Below are 27,642 nucleotides of genomic sequence, written 5' to 3'. Positions count from 1 at the left end.
CACACACACACACAAAATTTCTCCCAATCTCATTATCTAGTTTATTTTCTTTATATCATTATATGAAATTATTTTTACTTATTAGTTTCCTATCTGTCTCATCCCTATATACTAGTCTGAGATTCTTATTATAACCAAGGGCTTCATATTATTTCTTTGTATAATTGGGTTATTTGCCTTTTAGTTATTGATTTCTATTAGTTCTTTACATAGTCCAGATACAAGTCCCTTTTCAGATGTATGATTTTCAAAGTTTTTCTCCCATTCTCTGGATTTGCCTTTTTACTTACTTGATAGTGTCTGAGTTACATATGTTCAGTCCTTTAATTCTATGGTTTTCTTGTTTTCCATGTTCAGTTGTAAAATTTCAATTGCCAAATTCCACAAATCTGGACACAACTACTCCTTTTAAATCCTTATTGCATCCAGTAGAGTGGCCATACATGGTTCATATCTATTAAAGAATTTGTCTTCACAATCAGCCAACTTGATTTCATTATTGATGAGATACTATGATTTACTGGTTTGTTCTCTTACAGGTAAATCGATTTAGTAAGGTGGAAGACAGAGCAATTTTTGTCACTGACCGTCACCTATATAAAATGGATCCCACTAAACAGTACAAGGTGATGAAGACTATCCCTCTATACAATGTAAGTCCTCTGTGCTTCTCTCTGGATAAAGATTCTTAACCTGGTGCTCATGGACCACTAATAGGTCAATAGACTGAAGCTCTTTGGAGCTTTAGGATGCCCATGAATTCCTGAAATTTTATGTGTCATATGTTTTGTAGAAATGTACAGTTTTCTAAAAGGAGGATCCAAAGTTTCCAAGAGATAAATGCAGACGTTTTTTAAAGTGTAAGGACTACGGATTCTTTGTGATCTTTCTCTATTCCTGATCCACTGCTTAAGTGCACTGGTGTATAATGCATTTTCTTATTTGTTTTCATAAGGTTTGTTTTTATATGGAAATGGAATTAGGTAGAAAATCGGTAGGGGATTACTTAAAATATTACTTTTTCTCTTTTAAATGTAAAATGTATGCTGCTTCCAGAATTCTCTTCACCATATATTTGATGCATATTTAGTTGTTGATTGTGTGATATCTGGTGTAAGTCCACTTTATTGTTCACTATAACCATATGGTTTTCTAATTTCATCATCATTTTTCATTTGAAATATGAAATTTTGTGGGTATCTCCTTGAATCTCAATACGAGTTTGTTTATTTGTTTGTTTGTTTGTAATTTGTCCTTCTTAACAGAGTCTGCTTTACAAGTGACTGTTTATTCTGATTCTTCGGAAAGATCCTACCGGAATATGGGATCTTTTCATGTGTCACGTGATTTTCCTCTGTTAGTTCTTGAAGAAGGAAGACCGTGTTTGTCTAATACTGGGAACTATGAGGAGTATTACTTAGAGATTATTTTAAATCCTTTTGGTTGCTGCAAGAGGCAATAGGAAACATATTGTTTTACAGTTTTATTTTGCTAAGTCAGGGGTCCTTTTAGGTATAAGGTACAAGGAAGACAAACTATTCCTGGCTTTGCTGAATGCTTTAGAATGATTTAGACTATGGGGTGGAGATCTGTCTTCACTATGCACCCTTCACCCAACCCCCTCACACACATACCTTTTTTCCTTTCAATAGAAAGGCCAATAGATTGCAACTAAGGCTAAAATGATATTATAAGACACTCTTTTTTATTTTATTTTGTTTTATTTATTTTTTAGACAGTCTCACTCTGTCCCCCAGGCTGGAGTGCAGTGGCACCATCTCAGCTCACTGCAACCTCCACCTCCCAGGTTCAAGTGATTCTTGTGCCTCTGCCTCCCGAGTAGCTGGGATTATAGGCGCACGCCACCATGCCCAGGTATTTTGTATTTTTAGTAGAGATGGGGTTTCACCTAGTTGACCAGGCTGGTCTTAAACTCCTGGCCTCAAGTGATCCACCCACTGTGGTCTCCCAAAGTGCTGGGATTACAGGCATGAGCCACCACACCCAGCCCTAAAACTCTTGATTATACATAGTCTTCTTATATATAGACTTACAATCTTCTATTGCAGCCACAGTTTAAGCCTAATAACCCTCCAGTCTTGAAGTAGGAGATGAAGGTAGGTGAGGCAGGAAATCAAATTTTGTCAAAGTCTAAAGAAGTGTGAAACCAAAAATATTAATTGTGGTATGTGTTTTATTCCTTTTCTTTGCTTTCTATTAAGGGGAGATTCATCAGGCACATGATATAAATTCAATAAATAGTTAGACAGCTCTTGGAACCGAAGTTGTTTTCCCTTGTTCACGTCAACTGGTTTGTACTTATAGTCACTGTTTCCCTTTATCTTCATCATTATCATTGTTAATTGTTCTTAATAATATCATGACATCATAAAAACTAACAATGTTTAACTACTGTAGTAAAGGTAAGACGTCAATGGGATGGATACACCCTGTTGCAGATGCTGTCAGCACCCTGCCCATACCGTCTTGTATTCCCATACCATATTTGTGCATACCAGCCTAATTGCCAGCAGCCAGTGTCTTTGTCAAAAAGCTGCCCTCAGGCTGCCAGACCCACTTTGCCCTCACTCACAGAGGGGTAGAAGTGCCTACGCACTCATTGTGTGATGGGTGTGGAGTATAAATACTCCATCTCCATCACTCATTGGCAAAGACAATTCCAGGCTGTTTCACACCATTTCCTAGAGCTTCCCTGCAGGAGTAAACTTGCCGACAGTGGTGGCTGCCTTCTCTCCCCACTCCCTTGCCAGTGTCCCTGAACCTCCCAAATCAACTCTGTATACTCATCAGCCTTTGTCTCAGGGTCTGCTTCTGGGTGGAACTAACTTCAGAAGGGCAGCCATCTTTTCAGAGGGAGCAAGTTCGATGTGATGGGGAACTTCCAACTAGACCTATCATTGTTTTTAAGTCTGAAGCAAGTATGTCGAAATATTAAGTATGGATGATAGGGGCATGAGTATTTGTTATATTATTTATACTTTTCTGTATGATTGAAATATTTTGAAATTTAAAACAAAGTTTAAGATATGATGATGCTAATAATAGTGTTGGAGAAGCTGGGAGGGGGTGAAGGAAAGTAATTTCAATTTTAACCATATTGAGTTTGAGGTTTTGGTGAAGCTTACAAGTATACTTTCCGTAGATAGTTGGAAGTCTAATCGTAGAGAGGGGGAAAGAATTCATCACTTAAAATTTAAGAGTGGACCCATGTATAGTTGGAGGCTGAAATTATGAGTCAAGAGAGAGAAAGGGGGTGGATTATTGAAAAACATCCACAGTTAAATGGTGGGAAAAAGAGAATCACTGAAGGAAATGGAATAAAAAGGAAATTTCTTTATGGTTCTCCATTTTTCTCATCTCTCTTTTAATGGACTAAATGAGCTCTAATTTCCCTTCAGTTCTATACTTTTTAAATTCTAGGAAAGAAAAAACTATGAGAGCATCATGGTTCAAAATCAAATTGGAAAGTTTTCAGAAATAAGAGTAGTCAATAAAAACATACAGGGCATAGCTAAGGGCATCCACACTTCTCTCATTCTCCACCTTTCATTTCTCCTTCTATAGAGGCTAGTTTCCTGTTTTAGTTATTCCTTTCCTGCTCCAAGGACAGACTGTGAGCTCATTCTCTCTTAAGTAATGTTTCTTTGCCACCCACCCCTCGCTCGAGACAGAGTCTTGCTCTGTCACCCAGACTGGAGTGCAATGGTGCCATCTTGGCTCACTACAACCTCCACCTCCCGAGTTCAAGCAGTTCTCCTGCCTTAGCTTCCCGAGGAACTGAGATTACAGGCGCCTGCCACTGTGCCCAGCTAATTTTTTTTGTTGTTTGTTTGTTTGTTTTTGTATTTTTAGTAGAGACGGGGTTTCACCAGGCTGGTCTTGAACTCCTCACCTCGTAATCTGCCCGCCTCGACCTCTCAAAGCGCTGGGATTACAGGCATGAGCCACCACACCCGGCCTCATTTTTTATTTTAGTGAAGGTACATAGGGTAGTAAGGGAATTGAATCCCATGGAAAGCCGGGAAATGCTACCATTCAGGTTTTAAGGCAGCTTTAAGGGACCATGCTATCGTTTAGCCTCCTCCACAACCTGAGTTTTGCATTTCTACCATTCTTTCTCTTTTTCTCTTTGTCTGTCTTCTTACTCGCAGTTACTTCTTTCTTGCCAGACAGCATGGGTCAGCTTTAGGCTAAGGTCTGAGTCAGCCAACTCAGCAAACCATTAGAGTTTCATCTTGCAGTAACATATTGAACACAGTGCCTCAGATAGGGCCTCACCATAGCAACCAATGCTGGGTGATCCAGATCGGTACTTTTGTTCATGCCAAATGCTTGCAAATCTATGCATAGTCTTTCCTTACTTTTTCTGGTATGGCATGGATAATTCCTACTATTCATTTTGGGGTATAACTGATCCCTCCTCCCTCCACTATTTATGACTGTCATCCTTAGGCCCAAGCCACATTTGGACCTTGGTCACAGATCACGCTGAATATTGGGGTGGGTCACTGAGTTTTCCCAGCAGAAAGGAGCATCAGAAGAGAAGTGCTTCAAATAGGCCAGGCTGGCCAGGCATCCTAGGTCCTTGATTCTTCCCAGCTACTCCCCCTCCAATTGCCAGCATCCCAGTCTTTGTCAAACAGGACCTAAAATTGTGCTCGTGAATCTCCAGGATGGGTGAAATGTCAGCTGTTGTTGCAACTTGGCAGTATGTTTAATCATTCCTGAACGTAGTCTTCATGAGTGCTTTCAGCAGAAAGTGGTTCCTCTGTTTCCTTAACTCCCTCCAGCCACGCACTATGGGACCAGTATTTGTTGTTTTCCTAATGCACTATAAAAAATACCCACCCAATTCCACTATCCTTACATCTCCAAATGCATTGAACTTCTATAAATCAGCAACTAACTTTAACCGGCACACCAGCCATCTCCCATGGGTCAGCAGTGATAGGTTAAGTAACATCTTCCTCCCTGCAGACCATGAACTGCGGGCTTTCCACACTGGGTGGAGTGATCCTCCTTTGCCCCTCCTTGTTAAGGTGCTGCAGCCAATTGCACACCCCCTCTTGAGAGTTGCTTTTTGCAGCATCCTGGTGCTCATTTCTTCCTGCTAGGTTTTGAGTTGCAATGAACAGAGACTTAAAGGACCTCAAGTAGATAGGAGGTGGGAGATTTTAAATTGCATCTGGGTCAGAGAGAGTGACAGTCTAGAAATTACCTTCTTTGGGATTTTAGGCAGTTATACATCAGATCATCTGATCACACCCTCAATAACTAAACCATTCAATTCAGATAATTACTAAGTGTTCATTATGTGCGAGCCACATACATATTAGGAACACAGAGGTATCAAAACAGGCAAAATCTCTGCAGTCTTGGAATTTACATTCCAATGGGGAAAAGTATATGTGTGTATATGTATATACATACATGCATGATGTAGTCCATAGAAGGTGATAAGTGAAAAAAATAAAATCAGGAAAGAAGATAGAACGTGTGAGGGGTGTGTAATTTTAAATAGGGTGACCAGGCCTCACTGAGAAGTTGACATTTAAGCAAAGACTTGAAGGAAGTAAGGAATGAACCATATGTGTACTTGGTGGAAAGTATTTTAGACAGAAGGAACAGCAAAGACACAGAGACATGAGCAGGGAGGAAGGAGCCTTCTGTGGGGGCTGGAAATGTGTAATAGCTTGATCTGGTGGGGGTTTCACAGATGTATACATTTGTAAGAACTCATCAAGCTGTTTACTTGAGATTTGTGCACTCTAGGGCATGCATGTTATACCCTAATAAAAATGGGAGGAGAAAGAGAAGAAAAAGAAGAAGAAAGCAAGCTATCTATGAAGGGGGATAAGAGGAGGATGTAAGTAAAGAGGAAAGTGAAGCAAATTAGGTAAATGATGACTCAAGCCTGGGGAGATTTCAGCATACTTAAAGAGAGGGGTGTGTGAAACACTAGAGTGAAGAGCTCTTCATTGTACCTATAGGTATATACCCCTTTGTGTTCCTAATATTGATTGTATGTACTTTTTCTTATTTATTCCAAGATCAGTTTTGCTGTAGGTCTGTCTCTCTTACTGATTTTGTGATCTTATCATTTACCTCTGCTCTTATTTTTCCTTCTTCATTCTTTAGGTTGTTCTTTTTCTAGCCTTTTTAGTTGGGAGCTTAACTGTTTTGTTTTTAAATTTAGTCTTAAAAATTCATTGAATTTGTAAATTTGTATTTAAGAATGGCTTGAGCTGAACTTCACATGTGTGATACTACCTTTGTTGTTCAGTTTTAATTATTTTGTGATTTCCATTGTGGGTTCCTCTGTAAGCCATGAGTAGTTTGGTAGTATGTTTTTAAATTACTACATAAATAGTAATTTGTGGTACATGTGCTTTTGTGTTCTACGCGGGGAGATCATGTTTCCCTGTTGCTCTTCAGTGCCATATTGGTCTTAAACCGAGTGTCCATAACCGCCTCTGGATTCTCTGTTCTATTGGTCTGTTAGATATCCTCGTGCCAATTACTGTTTTGATTACTGTTGGACAAAGGTATTATGAACCCAAAAATTACAATAAATTCCCAGATACCCTCCTTTCACTCTTACCTCTTCCCAACATAGCACTCTCATTTGCCACAACCATACGAGGGGAAAAAGAGCCGGGGATGGTGGTAAAAGGAATTCTGCCAGAAAGGACAGCTTCCTATTTGCCTATTTATATATATATAAATATGCAGCCGCCACTCTGCTCCAGAAGGTTTGGGCCATGTCTGAATCCAGTGGGCCAAAGCTTTGGATTTGCCTAGAAAAATCAGAAGTCTGCATTTTATGTAAAATCTCCTAATTGTTAAGTATTATGAACTAACTTTAAAACGCCTTGCAAGCCAAATAAACATGTCTATAGGCCACATTCAGCCCCAGGTTTCCAGTCTGCTACCCTTATTAAAAGAGGGCTTGTCATTTGTTATTTGAAATGAGCTATAACCAGACTCCTTGGCCTCCTCCATGCCAAACTTTAAAAACTCTAAAATCTATGTTATGTGTTATTCTAGACTTTATGGAGCAGAGATAGACACTAACCATTTCTCACTCACTTATAAGGAGCTATAATTGGGTGCAAGCTTTAGGAGAATATATTTTCTACTTCAGTTAGCAAGTAAGGAAGGGAATAAAGGAAATCTCTGATAAGTAGATCTTTCCTAACTTGAGAGCATTCTGTTCCCTCAGAGTTCACTACTAATTCTATCCCTCTAACTTTTTATTATGAAAAATTTCAAACTTACAGAGAATTTGAGAGAATAGTACAGGGAACACCCTTGTGCCCCACACCTATATTCACTAAGGGCTTACTTTTTGCCATTATGTGTTTTATTTCTCTTTCTCTCTTGTGACACTTCACCCTTGAAATACACGTGTGCATCTCCTAAGAATAAGGACATTCTCCTTCATAACCACAATACCATTTTCTTATCTAAAAAAATTAATATTTCTATAATATCATCTCATATTCAGTACATATTTAAATTTCCCCAGTTGGTCAGACTGCCTTTTTTTTTTCTTTTTTTTTTTTTTTTTTTTTTTTGAGAGACAGGTTCTCGCTCTATTGCCCAGGCCGGAGTGCAGTTGCGCGATCATAACTCACTGCAGCCTTAAACACCTGGGATCAAGCAATCCTGTCTCCTCAGCCTTCCAGGTGGCTAGAACTGCAGATGCACACCACTACTCTTGGCTAAACTTTGAAAATATTTTTGTAGAGACGGGGTCTTACATTGCCCAAGCTGGTCTGGAGTTCCTGGCCTCAGCCAATCCTCCTGCCTCAGCCTCAGATCCCCAAGTGCTGGAATTACAGGCATGAGCCACACCACACCTGGCCAAAGACTGCCTTTTAAACCTGTTTTTTTAATAACAGAATTCTATGTAGGTTCACATTTACATATCTAGAAGTAAAATTATTCCATCATATGGCACTTGGTAGTTACATCTCTGGTCGTTTTAGTCCACACTGCACCTCCATTCACACATACCCCTACCCTTTTTTTTCCCATCATATTGACTTTTTAAAACCGCTTTCTTGAGGTATAATTCACTGTTACAGACTGAATTGTGTTCCCCCAAAATTTGTATATCAGAGTCCAAACCCCCAGTACCTCAGAATGTGACTGTATTTGGAGATAGAGTCTTTAAAGTGGTAATTAAGTTAAAGTGGGATCATAAGAGTGGGCCCTAATCCAGTAAGACTGGTGTCTGCCTCAAAGGAGATTAGAACATAGGTACAGAGGGAAGGCCATGTAAAGACATAGAGAAGACAGCCATCTACAAGGCTAGGAGAGAAGCCTTCAGAAGAACAACTCTACCGGCCGAGCGCGGTGGCTCACGCCTGTAATCCCAGCACTTTGGGAGGCCCAGGCAGGCAGATCATGAGGTCAGGAGATCAAGATCATCCTGGCTAACACGGTGAAACCCCGTCTCCACTAAAAATACAAAAAAATTAGCCGGGCGTGGTGGCAGGCAACTGTAGCCCCAGCTACTTGGGAGGCTGAGGGAGGAGAATGGTGTGAACCCAGGAGGCGGAGCTTGCAGTGAGCCGAGATCGCACCACTGCACTCCAGCCTGGGCAACAGAGCAAGACCCCATTTCCAGAAAAAAAAAAAAAAAAGAACAACTCTACCAACATCTTAATCTTAATTTTAGACTTCCAGCCTCCAGAACTTCAAGGAAATAAATTTCTGTTGTTTTAGCCACCTAGTCTGTGATACTTTGTCATATCATCCCTAGCAAACTAATGTGTTTACATACCATAAAATTTTCCCATTGTAAGGTGTAGTTATTTTTAGTAATTTATGCAGTTGTGCAGTGATCACCTAATCCAGTGTTAGAACATTACTAGGCTGGACGTCTGTAATCCCAGCACTTTGGGAGGCCAAGATGGGAAGATTGCTTGAGCCCAGGAGTTTGAGACCAGCCTTGGCAAAATAGACACCATCTATACAAAAGAAAAATGAAAAAGAAAGAAAGAAACAGATCTGAGTACTAGATGTGCTTGTTGCTACTGGGGATTCATTTCTTTCAGGTCCTCTCAGCTGGCATAGCACAGAAATTAATGTGCATGATCTGTGTATATACACATATTTATAAATATTTTTATATGTGACCACCTTTATATGAAGTTAAACATGTTTATATTAATGTCTCTCACTCTAGTCCATGACCACATTAATCATTCTAGCCTTCCCCCATTGCTTAGCTTTAAATTCGCTGTCCAAAAGTGAGAAATCTGGCTTGCACCATCTACTGTCCATTTACCTAATTGTTCATTTCCAGTATTCATGCATGGCAGTATCAGAATTGTTAACCTGTACCCTGTGAGGCACAACTTTATCAAATAGAGTACAGTGCTATGTGTACTTCCTTTTCCCTTTAGTCTTACACACTCCACTCATTTCCAAAGTTACCTAGGTCAGCACCTTTTCCTCCCACCCTCTTCAGTGAGATTGTTTCATACCTTTTTTTTTTCTTGAGATGAAATCTCGCTCTGTCGCCCAGGCTGGAGTGTAGTGGCGCAATTTTGGCTCACTGCAACCTCCACCTCCTGGGTTCAAGCAATTCTCTGCCTCAGTCTCCCAAGTAGCTGGGATTACAGGCGCCCGCCACCATGCCCGGCTAATTTTTGTGTATTTTCAGTAGAGACGGGTTTCACCATCTTGGCCAGGCTGGTCTTAAACTCTGGACCTCATGATCCACCTGCCTTGGCTTCCCAAGTGCTGGAATTACAGGCATGAGTCACTGTGCCTAGCCCATACCTTTTAATATAGGTAGATTGTCTTGTCACATTTTGCATTCCTACCTGAAATCCCCCAACCTCCTAATTTTTTTTAAGTTGCCCACATAAAGATTCACTCTTGATGCTGTTGAGTTCTGTAGGTTTTGGCAAATGTATAGTGTCATGTATCCACCATTACAGTATCACACAGAACAGTTTCACTGCTCTAAGGATCCTGTGTGTGTAACCTGTTCATTCCTTGCCCTCTTTCCCCTGAACCCACGGGAACCACTAATCATTTTACTGTTCTACAGTTGTGCCTTTTCTAGAATGTCATATAATTAGAATCATATAGACTGTAGCCTTTTCAGATTGGCTTCTTTCACTTAGCAGTAGGCCTTTAGGGTTCCACCATGTCTTTCCATGGCTTGTTGGCACATTTTTTTTTTAGTCAAGGAATAGTTCATCATATGGAGGTGCCATAATTTGTTTCTCCATTCACCTATTGAAGAACATCTTGATTGCTTCCGCTTTTTGGCAACTATGAATAAAGCTACTATAAACATTTGCAAGCAGGTTTTTTGTATGGACACAAGTTTTTAAATCTATTGAGTAAATAGGAGTGCTATTGCTCAATCCTGTAATAAGACTAAATTTAGCTTTATAAAAACTGCCAATATTTTCCAAAGTTGCTGTGTCATTTTCCATTTCCACCAGGAATGAATGAGAGTTTCTGTCACTTCCCATCCTCACCAGTATTTGAGAGTGTCTTTTTTTTTTATTTTAGCCATTCTAATAGGTATGTAGTTATATCATGTATTTTTCTCTTATCCTAAAATACATAACTCAGTACACACTGCATTATCAGTGAATCTTTATGAGAACCATCTCTCCACTCTTTGTCATTAGTTGGTTTGTTTTCAGGAAACAAAGCTTGATCTTTATGTAAGCCTAAGCAAACATGATTAAAAGATGAATTTGGCACTTTTTTCCCCTCTTCCATTAGCAAGAATTATTCAGTCAATTTACCATTTAATGATGGTTCTAGTCGCTCACACAGGAAAGATCAAAACAGGAAATCGTGATAGGTTTTTGAGTCTCTTTTCAGCAAACACTGTTCTCACAAATGGCATGGTCATATAATTGTAAACAACATGAAACATTAAGTTACAGGTGACCCCTTTCTATGCATAAATATTGCACACTAAGGTTAAGGTTTCAGCCAACTGGAATCTGCATTATTGTCAAATTAGCGTCATCCCCTTTGAGTCACTATGCTATATTTGTATGTAATATTGAATTAAAGCATTAGTTCTAAAATTGTTAAGAAAGGTTAAAATTTTTACAGGGACAGTAGCGTTAGAATTTGAATGTTTTTTGAAGCTGGAGAACTTGTGGTTGCTGAGGCTTGATATGGAAAACAGAAGCAAGAAATAGCCTATATAATTAGCAATGTTGTGTCCAAAGCTTTGATCACAATCTCTTTGAAAATCATGCTAGAGATCAGTATAAATTGGTGGGAAAGATTGCTCCCCGTGGCTGAAGCATGTTGCTTGAATAAATGCACTTCGGCCACTAGAGTTCATGTGGACATTAGTCCTCCCAAACCAGCATCCATGGAACGGGTTGCCAAGATTGAGTTTAATTTGCGTAAACAAAAAATCTGTTCGCCAGTTTTCAGTGAGATCACATAAACCAAAACATATAGCCTTACCTCAGCTAGAATTCTTCTTACCCTTCTTTTGTTGTTGAGTCGTGTTAGTTTTGCCTGAGTGTTTGGTCTGAAGAATGTTTGAATCTGTCTATTAATGTTGTTTTGATATAGTCCCTTTTTATCAGTATGAGCTTGATGGCTAAGGAAGCAGCCAATTAATTACACAAATACCTCCTTTAGTTCTGTGGAGAATACGAAGCAAGCAGGGGAGAGAAAAGAGACAATTATCTGAACTGATGTGACTGTTTTGTAAAGGTAAATGGACTGTAATTATGCCAGACTTCATGCTTTATTGCTCTATTTGACGTGACTTGCTGGAAAGATATCATTTCGTTTGGAAGATGGATTGTCCTTGTAATGTGTACAGGGTGAACCCTGCTGAAATCCATCCGCCCGCCGGTCTGCGCCCCATCACCATTTCTAAAGCACCCTACCCTCGTGGCAGTGTCCCAAAGGAAGGGGTTTCCATGGTAACCTCAATGGAGGCAGTCAGCTGACGTCTGGCACCGCCTGTGCTGGTGTGCGCTAGCCTGCTCACTCCCTCGGCCCTCCCTCAATCCTTTAAACTATATTTATTAGTTCTCTTTAATGGAAAGTATATAATCCCTTAATGTCAGACCCTGAGTGGCACTCAGCTTTATTAATTTATTTAGGTAATAAATTTACCTTCCTAATTAATTCTCAGCAGTCCTGGGAGCCGTATTATTTTGAACATCTTGCGCAATGTTTATAGTTCCGCGTGTTATAACAAAGAGAGTCACTTAGCAAAATTAGATATTTGGAAACCTCTCTTCTTAGAAAGAAAGTAATGTCTATATTATAGAGAAATTTAGAAAAATACAGGTGTCAAAGTTTCAGTTTAATTTTTCAAGAAATTTTTTTCTTATTCCGGTGGCATTGGCAATGAAACAATCTTTCCCCTGCCTCTTATCATTTATTTTTAGCACTCAATGACTTTATTATTGGATTTGAGTGAGCCACGTGGTTTTTAAAATACTTCTAAGAAATGTGACGACTAAGCCACATCCTCTCTCTTTTTTTTGTTAATAAGAGAGAAAGAAGTCAGAATTTCAGAGCTCCCCTATTGATGGTTTTCCTGACATGTGTTCAGAAGCAAACGCCTTTTGTTATGCTGGTTAGAGACAGCTGCTTATGACAAACACTACTAAGCAAACTGTTTTTTTTAAATGTGTTTTTCCTTACATGTGCAAAAATCTGACTAATAAGCAAACCGATTTATAATATCAAAAGTCACTGCTTTTGGGCACAAAGTAGAGTCCATTTTCATCAGTACTGTACTTGGAAATTCAATTTCATATGTAAAAGATGTCTCAAAGCAATGTCTGAAAGCACCAACCACTAGGACCAATTTACGACTCCTTTAAAAAGCTATCTTGTTAAAGAAACACAATGCCTTTTAAGAACTAAAATGTAAGCAAATTAGTACGGTACCACCTTAATTTATCCAGAGGTCAGATTGCTAGAAGCAAGATGGCTTTAAAACAAAGCCATACACGGAGATGTATATATTTTTTAAATCTCTACATTTGCAGAAATAGATGTCGCTAAGCTGAGGCAATAATAGGCTTTCTTTAGACAGCTGTCTTTATCAGAGCTCTCTTTTATTCAGTAAACATTTCGGAGCACCTCCCATGTGCTGTGCATTTGGCAGGCACTGGCAGTGCAAGCATACATCACATAGCCTCTGCCTACAAGCCTTGTGGACCCGTGGGAGAGGCAGGGAAGCCACCAGCCCGTCGGCACAGTGCCTAGGTTGCTCACTGTGGCAGCCCCGTAGATGCACAGCACAGTAATACCTTGCTGTCAAGAGAAAACTGGTGCTCAGAAAGGTGAAGCAATCTGCCCAGGTCACAGAGCTCACCAGGAGTGGAGCTGGGCTTCACCCTTTGTGTTTGTGACCTAGCCCTTAATCTCAAGTGTGTTTGACCTAGGCCAGTTCCAGCAGCCATCTGCACCTGCCCCTCCCTTTGACAGATGACACATGAAACTAAAATCCTATTTGGGGCCCAGAGCAGTGGCTCACACCTGTAACCCCAGCACTTTGGGAAGCTGAGGCAGGCAGATCACCTGAACTCAGGAGTTCAAGACCAGCCTGGGCAGCATAGTGAAACCCCATCTCTACAAAAAATACAAAAATTAGCCAGTAGTCCCAGCTACTCAGGAGGCTGAGGAAGGACAATTGCTTGAGCCCAGGAGGTGGAGGTTGCAGGGAGCCAAGATCACACCATTGCACTCTAGCCTAGGCAATAGAGCAAGACCCTATTTAAAAAAAAAAAAAAATCCTGTTTTAAGAGGAAAGAAATAACAGAACTAACATTCATCGCATGTGTCATGCCAGGTGTTTCTTAAATGATTTAACTAGACTATATCTCAATGATTGTAAGAATCCTGGGCAGGAAGTCTCATTTTATAGAGGAAGAAATAAATTCTCAGAGAAGTTGACCACTAGTGCAATGTTTCAGTGCAGGTTCTTCTAATCTCAAAGCCAGAGGTAGCCACAAAATTAGGTATCTTTCTACCTAACTTAATTGCCAAAGTTGCTCTCTTTCTCTCACTCATTTTCTTTATTTATCTATGTAAGTCTTTCTTACATTAATAATAGTTTTCTAAAATAGTTCGTCTTAACCTTTTGAGGATTAGTGACTTGTAGGCCCGCAGGAAACTGAATAATCAAGATGAGAATGTGTGTATTGGCCCTGGTCTGCATATCAGGAGCTCCAAAGGTATGTCATTAGGATACAAAAAAAGGCTGGGCACGGTGGCTCACGCCTGTAATCCCAACATTTTGGGAGGCCGAGGCAGGCAGATCACTTGAGTCCAGGAGTTCAAGACCAGCCTGGCCAACATGGTGAAACCCCATCTCTACTAAAAATACAAAAATTAGCTGGATATAGTGGCACGTGCCTGTAATCCCAGCTACTCAGGAGGCTGAGGCAAGAGAATCGCTCGAACCCGGGAGGTGGAGGTTGCAGTGAGCCAAGATCACAACATTGCACTCCAGCCTGGGCAACAAGAGCAAGACTCTATCTCAAAGAAAAAGAAAAAAGAAAAAAATATATATATATATGTATATACACACATATGTGTATATATAAAAGCAAAACAAGAAAAAGAAAATGTCTTCATTTCTTTTAAGGGAGAAAAAAACAGCACCTTTGAAGAGAGCTGTCACATTATACTTTTATTTGTACTGTTTGTTTCTTTCAATTGCAATCCTGCCTCCTCAAAGAAGAAAAGGTACTACAGTCTCAAGAAGACCAGGAAAAATATAGTGGTTTTACTGTTAACCTGCTATTTAGAAGATCTGATTTTTATTTTATTTAGTTTTCACTTTTAAAGCCAAATAAAAAGTGTTAGTATGTTGATAGTCTAACTCAGGGGTTCTCAACTTTAGCTGCACATTAGAATGACCTGGAGAGTTCCTAAAATTTCTGATACCCAGGTCATACTCCAGATCAATGAAATCAAATCTCTGCTGGTAGACCTAGGCATCAGCATGTGTTAAAGCTCTCCAGGCCTGCCAGGCGCAATGGTTAACACCTATAATCCCAGCACTGTGGGAAGCCAAAGTGGGAGGACCACTTGAGCCCAGGAGTTCAATACCAGCCTGGGCAACATAGCAAGACCCTGTCAACACACATAAAAAAAAAAAATTAAAGAAAAAATAAAATACAGCTCCCTAGGTGACTGCACTATGCAGCCAGAGATGAGAACCACTTATCTAACTATTCTGTTCCCCAAATTTTTTCACTTTTGTTGTTTTGGCTACTTCTTGGAAACATCTGTTAAAAGTTGGACTTGCCCCCAAATTCAATTCTGCCATTAGAGTTTTTTTTTTAATCACTTATGTATATGTGTGTGAGAGAGAGACAGAGACACACAAAGTGCTAAGGTCTGAATGTGTTCCCCAAAAATTCCTGTGTCAAAATCCTAACCCCCAAGGTGATGGAATTCGGAGATGAGACCTTTGGGAGGTTTCTACCCTCATCACGGGATTATCGACCTTATACAAGAGGCCCCAGAGAGACCCTCGCCCTCTTGCCATGTGAGGAGACTACGAGAAGTTGGTAGTCTGCAACCTAGACGAGGGCCACCAGCACCCTCATCTCGGACTTCTAGCTTCCAGAACTGTGAGGAGTCAATCTCTGTGGTTTATAAGCCACCAGTTTATGGTATTTTGTCATAGCCACCTAAATGGACTAAGACAGAGTTGGAGAGAGTGTGTGTTTTCTAGAAAGCCTCATGATCCCGTATCTGTATCAAAAAGTAAATTGTCTTTAAGTCACTGACCATGGTTTAATGTTTGAGGACAGTCTCATCAAAAGATTTTCCTTAAACAAGAGGAGCATAAGATAAAGAAATCATCTTATATTTGATGATTTTCATTCCTCATAGTGGACATCTGCATATATTGTCTCACTTGGCAACAACCCCCCACCCCCGCCACCACCACACACACACCACTGGGAGGTGACCTGTACTGGTCCTGGACTGTAGCCATTAAATAAATGAGTTTGGTTCTTTTGTTATTGGCTAAGGTCCAGAACAAACTTTCTTTACACAGAATTGTTATGATGAAGTTTTGCACTACAGGAGGAATCTGAATTTTTTAAATATAATAAACATTACAAGGGTTTCATTTTATTGTAATCATATCTAAGCATAGACCTCTTTACAGTGTGCCATGGTTAGAGGCATATCTACTGGGAGCAAGTAAAATTGACAGGCTTAGGGTCCTCTCTCCTGAGTTAGCTGAACTACTACTTTGGCTCCTATTGAGGGAGCAGCCATTCTGCTTCTTGGGAGCCACCTCTGATATCCGCCCTTACCATCCCCTCTAATAGCCTTTCACAAAGCTTGTTGAGTTGTAAAAATACCTTACATTGCATTTAAAGATCATTACACTATAAATGGTAAAGGACAAAAGAAAAATCACACCCCAGTGGGGTCTGGCAACACAGGTGTTAGGATATTTGGAAGCAGATGGGTGGTTGTTGAATTCATGCCCCATTTTAACAGTAGCACCCATCTCAGTTGAGTGTTGAGGCCCAAAATGAAGTGTATGAAATAATGCGAGGGAAGTCCTCAGCATCGTTCTTATCACATAGTCAAATGCTCCATAATTAGAAACTGCTCTTTGCCCCCTTGCAAACTGACAATCCCGTGCCTGTAGAAATCAGAGTCGGATGAAGTCAGCTTTCAGTGCCCTCACTGTCTAATCTTTGCTCTCAGTTTTCATTCCCCTGGAGTGTTCTTCCAGATAACTGAATGGCTTCCTCACTTCATTCAGGCATCTGCCCAATTATAACTTTAAAAGACTTGTTCAGAATGATACCCTCAACTCCATCTTATCCCTCTGTATGCCTTTACATACTTTATTCTTCTTCATAGGCCACATCACCACCTGTCACATTATTAGAGTTCTTTACAGTCTGGCTCCCCCACACCCCCATTAGAACATAGACTCCATGGGAGAATGGTCGGGGGCTCTCTTGTTCCCAGAACACTGCCTGCCATACAGTAGGTGTTCAATAAATGAGTGTTGATGGTTGAGCTGGAGAGGTCAAGACTGGTGACAGGAAAAGTAGTTAAGATGCTACTTCAGAAATTACAAGGACCTGAACTCAAGCAAGGACCATAAAGAGGGGGAGATGGGTTCAAGACCTGTTTATGTGCTAGAACAACAGGCCTTGGTGCTGGTGACTCACCAAGATAGGAAATACAGGAAAAGAAGCAGGGATGTGGTAGCAGAGTGTGCGAAAGTTCAGTCTCAGATGGGCTTCATTGAGGCAAGGCCCAACACACAGTCAAAGAGCAACCTAGGATGGAGACTGTCTTAGCATGGGGTGCTGTAACAAGAAACCACAGACCGCATGGCTTCAACAACAGGAATTTATTTTCCCAGTCTGGCTGGAAGTCCAAGATCAGGGTGCCAGCATGTTTGAGCTCTGGTGAGGGCTTTCCTTTCAGTTCACAGAGGACTGACTGCCTTCTCATTGTATCCTCACATGGGGAAGAAAGGAGGAAGCAGGTTCTGGCCTGTCTTTTCTTATAGAGACACTGATCCCAGCATGAGGGCTCCACCCTCATAACCTAATTACCTCCCATAGGCCCCACCTCCAAATACCATCACACTGGGGATTAGGGTTTAAACATATGAGAGGTTACAGACATTCAGTTCTTGAGCAGAGACATGGATTTGGAAGCCGTAGACAAGAGCGCGGGGAGGGGTATGAGGAGAGAAAGGGGAAAGTATCTGCAAGGTAACCAGTAAGAATGAAGCTTTTAAGGCTGTGATTAAGGGTTGGCTTTGATAAGGAACACACGGGAACCATCAGTCTCCTAAGCAGGGAGAACCTTTTGAATCCATCCATAGCTTTTACTCTGGCTTTCACACATTCAATAAATTCTATCATCTACCACCTGCCTGGTAGGTAGTAGGGAAATAAAGACAAGAAGATGCAGCTTCTGCTTGTCGTTTAGTGGGAGAGGCAAATGCAAACAAAAATAATCACAATGCAGCTTGTTAAATGCAAAAGCAGAGGTGAGCATGAAGTTCTATGAGGGTGCAGAAGATGGCAGAAATGGCTTTTCAGGACAAGGAAACGTTTGAGGAGGCTCATATGAACAGGTTGAGCATCCGTAATCCAAAATCCAAAACGCTCCAAATTCCAAAATTTTGGAGCACCCGTATGACACCACAAGCGAAAAATTCCACATCTGACCGCATGTGACAGGTTGCAGTGAAAACGCAGGCACACAGCACAGCTTATTCGATGTCCCCAAGGGAAAAATAAAATTACTTTCAGGTTATGTATATAAGATTTATAGGAAACATAGATGAATGTCATGTTTAGACTTGGGTTCCATCCCCAAGATATCTCGTTATATATATGCACCTATTCCAAAATCTGAATAAAATGCAAACTCTAAAACATTTCTGGTTCTAAGCACTTTGGACAAGGTATACTCAACGTGTATATGCAAATACTTGTGCATGTTTGCACTGGGCTCTCGTAGCTTTTTTCAGATTCTTAAAAGGAGTGTGTGCTCCACTGCTATTAACAATGCAGAGCAACCACTTTTAAGTGGCATGATGAGGTTTGTGTTCTTAGGAAGCTAATTCTGACAGCATTACAAATATATACCGAAGTGACAAGAGGCTGGTGAAATAAATACCATTTCAGTGGTTCTTGGAATAATCTCAACAGATAAAGTGACACCAGAAATGGAGAGAAGAGACAAGATGTAAGCGGTTTCTGAGTTATTCTTAATTAAGGTTAACATTTTTTGGAATATTTTCTATGAACCAGGCACTAGTTTAATTTTCTACCTGTATTACTTTAGATAATTTTTTCATCTTCCCTGTGAGGATGAAACCCCACTTGAAGGTGAAGAAACTGAGGCACGGAGCATTGATAGGGCTTATCTGAAGACATAAAGTCAGTAGGAGGTAGTGCCAAAATTGGAGCCCAGGCAGTGTGGCTCCAGAGCCTGTGCTGCCTCCCAGGTGAGAATGGATGAGTTGGGGAAATTGAAGCATTCTCTTTTGGGCTTGGGAGGTGGTATGGCTGGTGGCACTTTATTGAGATATGGCCCTGAGAAAAAAGAGTAGTAAGGGTAAGGTGATGAGTGTCATTTTGTCCAGGTCAAATATGTAGTCCCCGTGGGCTCTCCAGGAGACTCCTGTTTGTGCTTTCCCTAGACAGGCAGAAATGCCCTTCTGAAGCTCCAGAGAAAGGTCTAAGCGTGACATGCACGTTTGAGAATTATCAGCATTTTAAAGAGGGAAACTTGCAGTCTCTTCTCTCCAACTGTCGTTCCCATTGTCCAGCCTGTGTTGTTTGCTTCCGGCTCCTCCCCTACATCAGAAACCCTCGAAGGTGAAACTACATTTCTGATTTGTTTGGGGCATTGTCTAGAATAAGAAGTTGGGCCTTCCAGTTCTGAACAAAATGGAAGAGATGCATTTCTCCCTTCCTGTCTCACTAAATACAGCTAAAAACCCTAGACATTATATCATAAAACAAATGTAAGGAGCTTCTGAATGCTGGAGAGAGAAAGTGGACCAGCTAGGGACCTCAGGACTCCGGAGGAACTTGGCAGGGAGGGATTCCCTGGCTTTTCTTTTTGCCTCCTTTCTATGCCAGACTGGCTGCTGGAGAAGCCCGCCATCCAGAAGAACATCCAGAAGCACCAGCAGGCACAGAGAAGAGCCTGCTCTCTCTTGCCAAAAGTACAGGAAAGGGGTAGCCTAGCAAAACAGAATCATTTTTGACAATAAGCACCCTTCTCCAGAAAAGCACCAGGGGGAAAATATGGGTACCTCCAGCTCTCATCAGCAAAGGCCTAGTGAGAAGCCTAGCCCTCCACCCTCACCTGGCAGTAAAGAGGTACCCCTTTCCTGACCCTTCCCTGTTGGGGTGGTGTCGAGGAGGCTCAGTGGGGAACCAGCCTGCGGGTAATGAGGTACCCAACCCCTCTCAGTATGTCAGTGGAAGCAGAAGGACATGCCTAGGTTTCTACCCCCTCCTGGAGGCTATGAGGCACTTGTCCTACTCCCCACAAGAGCTGTGTCAATGGAAGCCATGTTGAGGGGCCTGGATTTCCACTCCCATCCAGCAGTAAAACATTTGTCCTCCCCTTCTGCTCCTGGCCCACTTTTAGTGGAAGCCTGCTAAAAGAGAAGATTTAAGTAAGATCCAGAGTCTCATAACACAATATCCAAAATGACCAGGATACAATAAGAAATCAGTCATCATATCTAAAATAGTTGTTAGTGTACACTGACTCAGAATGGGATAAGGAAAATAAGCCTAAAATGATGAGTGAATAATCTTTTTTTATTTTGCATCAAGAGGGTCATTAATTTGTAAGGCAAAAAAAATTCAATTAAAGACTAATAAGGAAAGCAACTTAATTAAGTTGGTATTTTAAGAGAGAGAAAAAAATAAATTTAAAATACATAATATAGAGCTTGATTCAATTAGTAAAACAATTAGCTTTGTAAAATAATAATTTGACTATCCAGGACCCAATTATTTAGTAGTTTTACCTAAATCAGTGGTTACGTGTGATTTGAATCACTTGGGGAGCTTTTACAAACTGCAGATGCCCAGCACAAACCAGACCAAATGTATCACAGTCTTCCCTGTGATTGTCATACACAGCCATGGTTGAGAGCCACTGGTCCAAATGAACCATAATCAGAAGGCAAATGGGAGGATGTTTATACCTCCCAAATAGGTGAGACAGAGTCAAAATAGATGGGACAGAGTTTGTGTTCTAAACTTTGTATGTTCTTTCCAAAGGGGCACCTTCTTGGGCCATTTGTCTTGCTTTATGTACCCTTGTGATGAATCTGATTATCTCCTTCCCCAGCCCGAAACAATAAATCTGAAGCAGTAATTAAAAGGAAGTCAGTCTCTTACAGGCAGGCATACTGATGGTTGCAATATATGAAAACTGAAAGAATAGGAAGACTCAGAGATTTAGTTCAGTTCCACTAGATGGCTTGGTATTAAAAACTGGTTGAAGTGATTTCTTGAGCTATGTCCTGAGAGCAGTCTGTTTGGAATTAAAATTGAATTTTTCGTGAAACTACTGAACTCCAGGTTACAAGATGAGCCCAGGAACTCAAACTGCCAGATATTCAGGCAATACCTGGCCTGTCTTAGATTTTAACAAAAAGAAGACAGTTGCCCATTTGGCTGATACCCATGAACCTAGTAGGTTCTAAACACCTTTCCAGTAAGGAATTTGATATTTAATGTAAATGTGAAAAAGCCAAATTTGCTTGCTACAAACAAGGTTCTTGCAACAAAAGGGAAAAATAACCAACCATTTAAATTAATGGAGTTGCGAGGCACCGTGACTCACGCCTGTAATCCCAGCACTTTGGGAGGCCGAGGCAGGTGAACCACTTGAAGTCAGGAGTTCGAGACCAGCCTGGCCAACATGGTGAAACCTTGTCTCTACTAAAAACACAAAAATTAGCCAGGTGTGGTGGCAGTCGCCTGTAATCCCAGCTACTCGGGAGGCTGAGGCAGGAGAATCACTTAAACCCAGGAGGTGGAGGTTGCGGTGAGCCAAGATCATGCCATTGCACTCCAGCCTGGGTGACAGAGCAAGACTCCATCTCAAAAAAAAAAAAAAAAGAAAAAATTAATTAATTAATTAATTAATGGAGGAGGCTTTGGGAGGCCCAACTTCCTGTGTGTCATTCTCTAGAGGAATTTGTATTTAATTTTGTTAAGTACAAAATCCATTGTGATGAGAACATTATGTGGGTTATAAATGTTCTTCTTGATGGTGCCCTTGATCCCTGTCAGGATGTGGAATATTGGGAAGAAGTTGAAGCTGAATGTGGAGATGTTTTATTTATTCAGTGCAGTGAGGTGAATTGGTGTTGGAAACTTATTGAAGAGTTTTGTGGAGTGGCTTTCATCAAGCTGTTAAAATCAAGGGTTGAAAGCCCTTGTCAATCAATGATATAAACTTAGCCCTTTTAATCAGTTGATTACAATTATTTTCCTTGACCTGAATAATGTTGATCAATAGTACTAGGCTCACAACAGGCACTTGGGAATAAAGTCGATTATACTGGTTTCAAGACAGTTTTTCATTACTGCTCAAGGCTCATGTTTTGTAGAAATAGGTTTTGTTTTACCATTAAAACAGCATGTGGCTCACACATACTGGTATGATGTTTGGATCATGTGATCCAGGCGTACAGTCACAGAGAGCCTAGTAGCCCTGAAGATGCATCTGTTTTAAGCATACTTACTAATTAACATTCACCATTAACAACTCTGAATCCCTGAGAAAGGAAGAGAATTTTATTCTGTTTCATGAAGTGGGAAAATATTTATAAATGTGGTATTTTTACTGTTTATTTGATGTGTTAAAATAATAACAAAAAAATTTTGAAAGTGACTGTTTGTGAAGGAATTAATTCTTAGTTATCCCAACCTATGCATTCTTTCCCTGATGCATTTACAAAATTAAGGTTTCTCTCTGTTATGGTCATATCTTCTTAGGTCAGTGATTCAGAATAGGCGGGCTGGGAGCAGTGGCTCACGCCTTTAATCCCAGCACTTTGGGAGGCTGAAGCGGGTGGATCACCTAAGGCCAAGAGTTCGAGACCAGCCTGGCCAACATGGTGAAACCCCATCTCTACTAGAAATATAAAAATTAGCTGAGCGTGGTGGCAGGGGCCTGTGATCTCAGCTGCTTAGGAGGCTGAGGCAGAAGGACTGCTGGAACCCGGGAGGCAGACATTGCAGTGAGCCAAGATCGTGCCACTGCACTCCAGCCCAGGCCAACAACAGACAACAGCGAAACTCCGTCTCAAAAAAAAAAAAAAGGGGGGGGGGCAAAGCAGGTGGCTTCTCTCTGCTCTGCAGTATCTGAGGCCTCAGCTGGGAAGACTTAAAGGCTAGGGGTGACTTAAGGGCTGGGGCTGGAATCATTTGAAGGCATGTCCACCGAGGTGACAGACACCTCAGTGGGGAGGACTCAGAGACTGAGACTGCTGACTGGAGAGCCTTATGAGGCCTTTTGGAGATGCTTGGCTTCCTCACAACATGGTGGCCTCAAGGTAGTCAGACTTCTTTATTGTTTTTATTAACTTTTTTTGAGACAGTCTGCTCTGTCACCCAGGCTACAGTACAGTGGCGTGATCTCAGCTCGGTGCAACCTCTGCCTCCCGGGTTCAAGCAATTCTCGTGCCTCAGCCTCCAGAATGGCTGGGACTATAGGCATGCGCTACTATGCCCAGCTAATTTTTGTATTTTTAATAGCAACAGCCACGTTGGCGAGCTTGGTCTTGAACACCCAGCCTCAGGTGATTCACCCAACGTGCTGGGATTACAGGCATGAGCCACCACGACTGGCTGGTAGTTGGACTTCTATGAGCTGACTTAGCGCTCAAAACATGAATGTCCCATTGAACAACGCAGAAGCTGCATTGCCTTTTATGAGCAGGCCTCAGAAGTCACACAGCTCCAATTCTGTTGCATTTTATTGGTCAAAAGCCAGTCATACGGTAAGCCTAGATTCAAGGGATGGGGACATAGACCCCTATCTTTCTATGGGAGGAGTGTCAAAAGTTTTGCAAACTTGTTTTAAGTCCTCCACTTTCTACCTGCTGGTTAAAAATTATTTTCATTACTCTGACTTAAAATGCACTTACCAGTCAAAGCGGGAGGGCCACTTGAGGCCTGGAGTTCAAGACCAGTCTGGGCAACACAGGAAGCCCTCATTTCTACCAAAAAAAAAAAAAAGTGTTTTTAATTAATTGGATGTGGTGGCACATGCCTGTAGTCCCAGCTGCTTGGGAGGCTGAGGCAGAGGATTGCTTGAGCCCAGGAGCCCAAGGTCTGAGCCATCATTGTACCACCACACTCCAGCCTGGGCAACAGAGTGAGACCCCGACTCGAAAAAATGAAGTAAAATAAAATAGAATGTGTTTACCCACTCGCAAGATGTCCCAGAAGTCTCATCTCCTTGTAATACCAGGTTTAAGGTCAAGGGCCAGGATTTCATCTAATTCAATCCAGGCGCCCTTCCTTAAGTAGAGTTCCTGCAATCTGAAGACCAACTAAAAGGAAAAGTAATCTGTCCCGCACCCATCAGCAATGGTGATCTAGGGATGGGATACCTCCCCCCCCCAACACTTCTATTCAAAGAGGAGGGGAATGGGGGTCACAAAACACTCACTGACCTTCTGTGTTTGCAACTAAGTAGCTTTCTTAGCTGCTTCCTGTCCACAAAAGGTTGGGGGCAGGGTGCAGAGCAGGGTGCAGAGCATGCATTTTGCCATGCCTATGTTGCTTTCAGTCCAGTCCTTTGAAATTTTGGTGGATTCACTGTGTATCAATTTGTAACCACTCCATTAGACAAAATCACATCCACAAATCTCTGCAAAATAAACTCTCCCATACCTTGGGCTCCTCGTGAGCTATTGTGGGACAAGACCCTTAAGATTCAGGAGCCCTGTTGTTTAAGGGATAGAATTTGTAAGGCATGCCCTAAAGATCTTTAGAGCCTCATTTAGCTGTCTGGAAGATACTATGAATGCCTTAGATCTTTCTGAGGTTTTAACAAAGGATTTTACAATCCCACTCTGGATTCGATCCATTGCCCTGAAACCATTTCTTAATTTGAGAATCATTTGCCATCTGGAGAAGCTGGGAATAAGAAACAGTTTTATTTTCAAGCCCTGCAATTGCAGGCTTCTTTATATTTCCTCTAATTTTTACATGAGAGCAGAACAGTTCTTTATTAAGGTCCTCTCTCTCCTCTCACGTTTTTTTCATAGACAGCAAGAAGAAGCCAGATGGCACTTTCAGTATTCTGTCTAGAAATCTCCTTATCTAGATCATCACATTGGTTGGGTACTTTTTCTGTTTTCTGCCTTCTCATAGGCAACAGGGTTGTCAAATTTTCTCCTGTTTAACGACCAAGGTCCCCTTTCTCCCTTTCCTCTGGCTGGGAGTAATCTTTTCCCTGTTTTCCTCAGGCCCTCACTGACCCCTCTTAAAGGCCTGCCATGGTTCCCCCAGCAGTCTCTGAGGACCTTTCCAGCTTCCACCCACTTCCCAAAGCCAGTGCCAACTATTTGGGATTATGTTACAGGAGCACCCCACTCCTGTTACAAATTTTTATTCCAATTACTATTGCTGTATAACAATCCATCCCAGACTTAGTGGAATGAAACGACCGCTACTTTATTATGTTCTTGGATTCTGTTGGTAAAGAATTTGAAAGAAGCGCTGTGAGGCCAGCATGCCTCTGCTCCACAATGTCTAGGGCCTCCGTTAGGAAGATTCAAAGTTGGGGGTTACTTGATAAATGAGAGTCGGAATCACTGGAGCCCTCATACACTCACTTGTCTGGCCCCAGGACTGTGACCAGAGCACCTGCACACGTCCCCTCTGAGAGGTTTGGCTGCCTCACGGCATGGCATCTTAAGACCATCAGCCTGCTTGCATGAGGGCTCTTGGCTCAAGCAATTTGTTGCTTTCAAGAGATACTTGCTTATAAAGGGATAAACTCTCAGTTATGCCACAGCTTCCATTATTTCCATCATGAGCCCACACAGCTGAGCTTCCTAAGTTATAGCTAGTTGAGGAGTAAGGAGAGAACAAGAGATGGGGAACTGGGAAGGGAGAAGGAGGGAGATTAGGAGAGACAGATGAACAGAACAGAGAAGGGTGAAAAGAAAGTCATCAGGTGTCCTGCAAAAAGCCAGAGCAAACTGTCTTCCAAGTTTCTGAATGGAAAACAGAATGAACAGAATGTTCTCCATCAAAGAGCAGCCAAATCAATTTGTTAATTGAGATCAAAAGAGCATAAACATTATCTCTGCAGTCTAATCAGAGAACAGAAGTTGAATAGGACATCCGAAAAGCCAAGTGTCTATGTCAAAATACAAGCAAACACCTGAAGAAATGAAGTGACCGCTACAATTTCATGAAAGTTCTTTGTGTGTCAGGCATAGCTTTGGATGGGGTGTCGGGGGCAGGGGTGTGGAAGGGCAGGGAGGTGGAGGGAATACCAAGAATGAAGTCTTTTAGAGGTGTATGTAGAGAGCAGTAACCAAAGAAGAGGAGAGATTCTCCAGGAGAGAAGATTGTGGAGCAGCTGCTACTGGGAGGAAGTTTGGAACAAAGATGCTCCAGAGTAAAAAATAAATAAATAAATAAATAAATAAAACTGATTATTATAGTGATGAAATAGCAGTAAATACATTTGAGTGTTTACCGTCTTACTATAAAATGAAGTACTGTTTTATATACCATGGTATACTGTAAAATAAAAACAATACAAATACAAAACTTCATACTTGGCTCAAAAAAGTGAAAGCCACCGAGCCTGACCCCAAGGAGATCATTCCAGTTGGACAAGCACACAGATAACACATAAATGTGACCTATTAATAAACTGAGGTATTTTTTTTTTTTTTTTTTTTTTTTGAGATGGAGTCTTGCTCTGTCGCCCAGGCTGGAGTGCAGTGGCGCTATCTCGGCTCACTGCAACCTCCACCTTCCTGGTTCATGCGATTCTCCTGCCCCAGCCTCCCGAGTAGCTGGGATTACAGGCACACACCACCACGCCCAGCTAATTTTTGTATTTTTAGTAGAGACGGAGTTTCACCATGTTGGCCAGGATGATCTCGATCTCCTGACCTCATGATCTGCCCGCCTTGGCCTCCAAAAGTGCTGGGATTGCAGGCGTGAGCCACTGTGCCCGGCCTATGTTGGGGTATTTCTTACAGTGAACCACCCTTACACTTGTGAATATACTCTCTCTCATGGTCATGGTGTTTATTTTGTTGTATCCAGTTTGTTAATTATTTTGGATTTTGCATCTATTTGTAAGTTACATTGATTTCTGGGTGTGTTTTTGTGTGTGAGAGAGATTCAGCAGGTTATGTTAGCGGGATAAATAAAATGAGTCAGTATGGTTTCTATCTTTTTCCATATTGTAGAGCGTTTAAGTATGATAGAAATTACCTGGGCCTATAACATAACCTGTGCCTAGTAAGAAGTAGGAGAGTGTTTTTCTGATAATATAAAAAAAACTTTTTGCTAGTTATAAATAGAAATTAATTGTTTTATCTTTCTTTAAGTCAATTTTACTAATTTATATTTTCCTATAAAATCATGCATTTCAGGCCTGGTGCAGTGGCTTACACCTGTAATAAACTGGTGTTTGTTACACCAGTAATTAAATTAAAATTTAAAATAAAATTAAAAACAGGTTTATTATACCTGTCATAAACTGGTGGTATTACAGGAGGCTGAGGTGGGAGGATCGCTTGAGCTCAGGAATTCATGACAGCCTGGGCAACACAACAAAACCCTGTCTCTACTAAAAATACAAAAACTAGCCAGGCGTGGTGACATGCACCTGTGGTCCCAGCTACGTGGGAGGCTGGGTGGGAAGATTGCTTGAGCCTGGGAGATAGAGGCTGCAGTGAGCCGAGATTGTGCCACTGCCCTCCAGCCTGGGCAATACAGCTAGACCCCATCTTAAAAAAAATTATGCATTTCATTAATATGAAATTACAATTACAAACGTTTTTTCTCTTGTAATTTCTTCCTCTTCTTTCTTCTTCTTCTTCTT

At 41.3% G+C, this 27,642-nt stretch overlaps 1 protein-coding gene across 1 annotated transcript in view; it reads left to right on the top strand.

Annotated features, from left to right (window-relative positions):
* Positions 1-27,642, top strand: part of MYO1D (myosin ID) — a 315,887-nt gene that overhangs the window by 159,397 nt on the left and 128,848 nt on the right. Inside the window, exon 19 of the mRNA XM_011992864.1 lies at positions 540-653. Coding sequence (XP_011848254.1) covers positions 540-653 — 114 coding nt within the window. The remainder of the gene's footprint in view (positions 1-539; positions 654-27,642) is intronic.

This window comes from Mandrillus leucophaeus, unplaced genomic scaffold (genome assembly GCF_000951045.1).
Source record: "Mandrillus leucophaeus isolate KB7577 unplaced genomic scaffold, Mleu.le_1.0 Scaffold419, whole genome shotgun sequence".
Taxonomy (NCBI): Eukaryota; Metazoa; Chordata; class Mammalia; order Primates; family Cercopithecidae; genus Mandrillus; species Mandrillus leucophaeus.
Note: the sequence above shows the minus strand (reverse complement) of the source record. Positions and strands in the feature narration are given on the sequence as shown.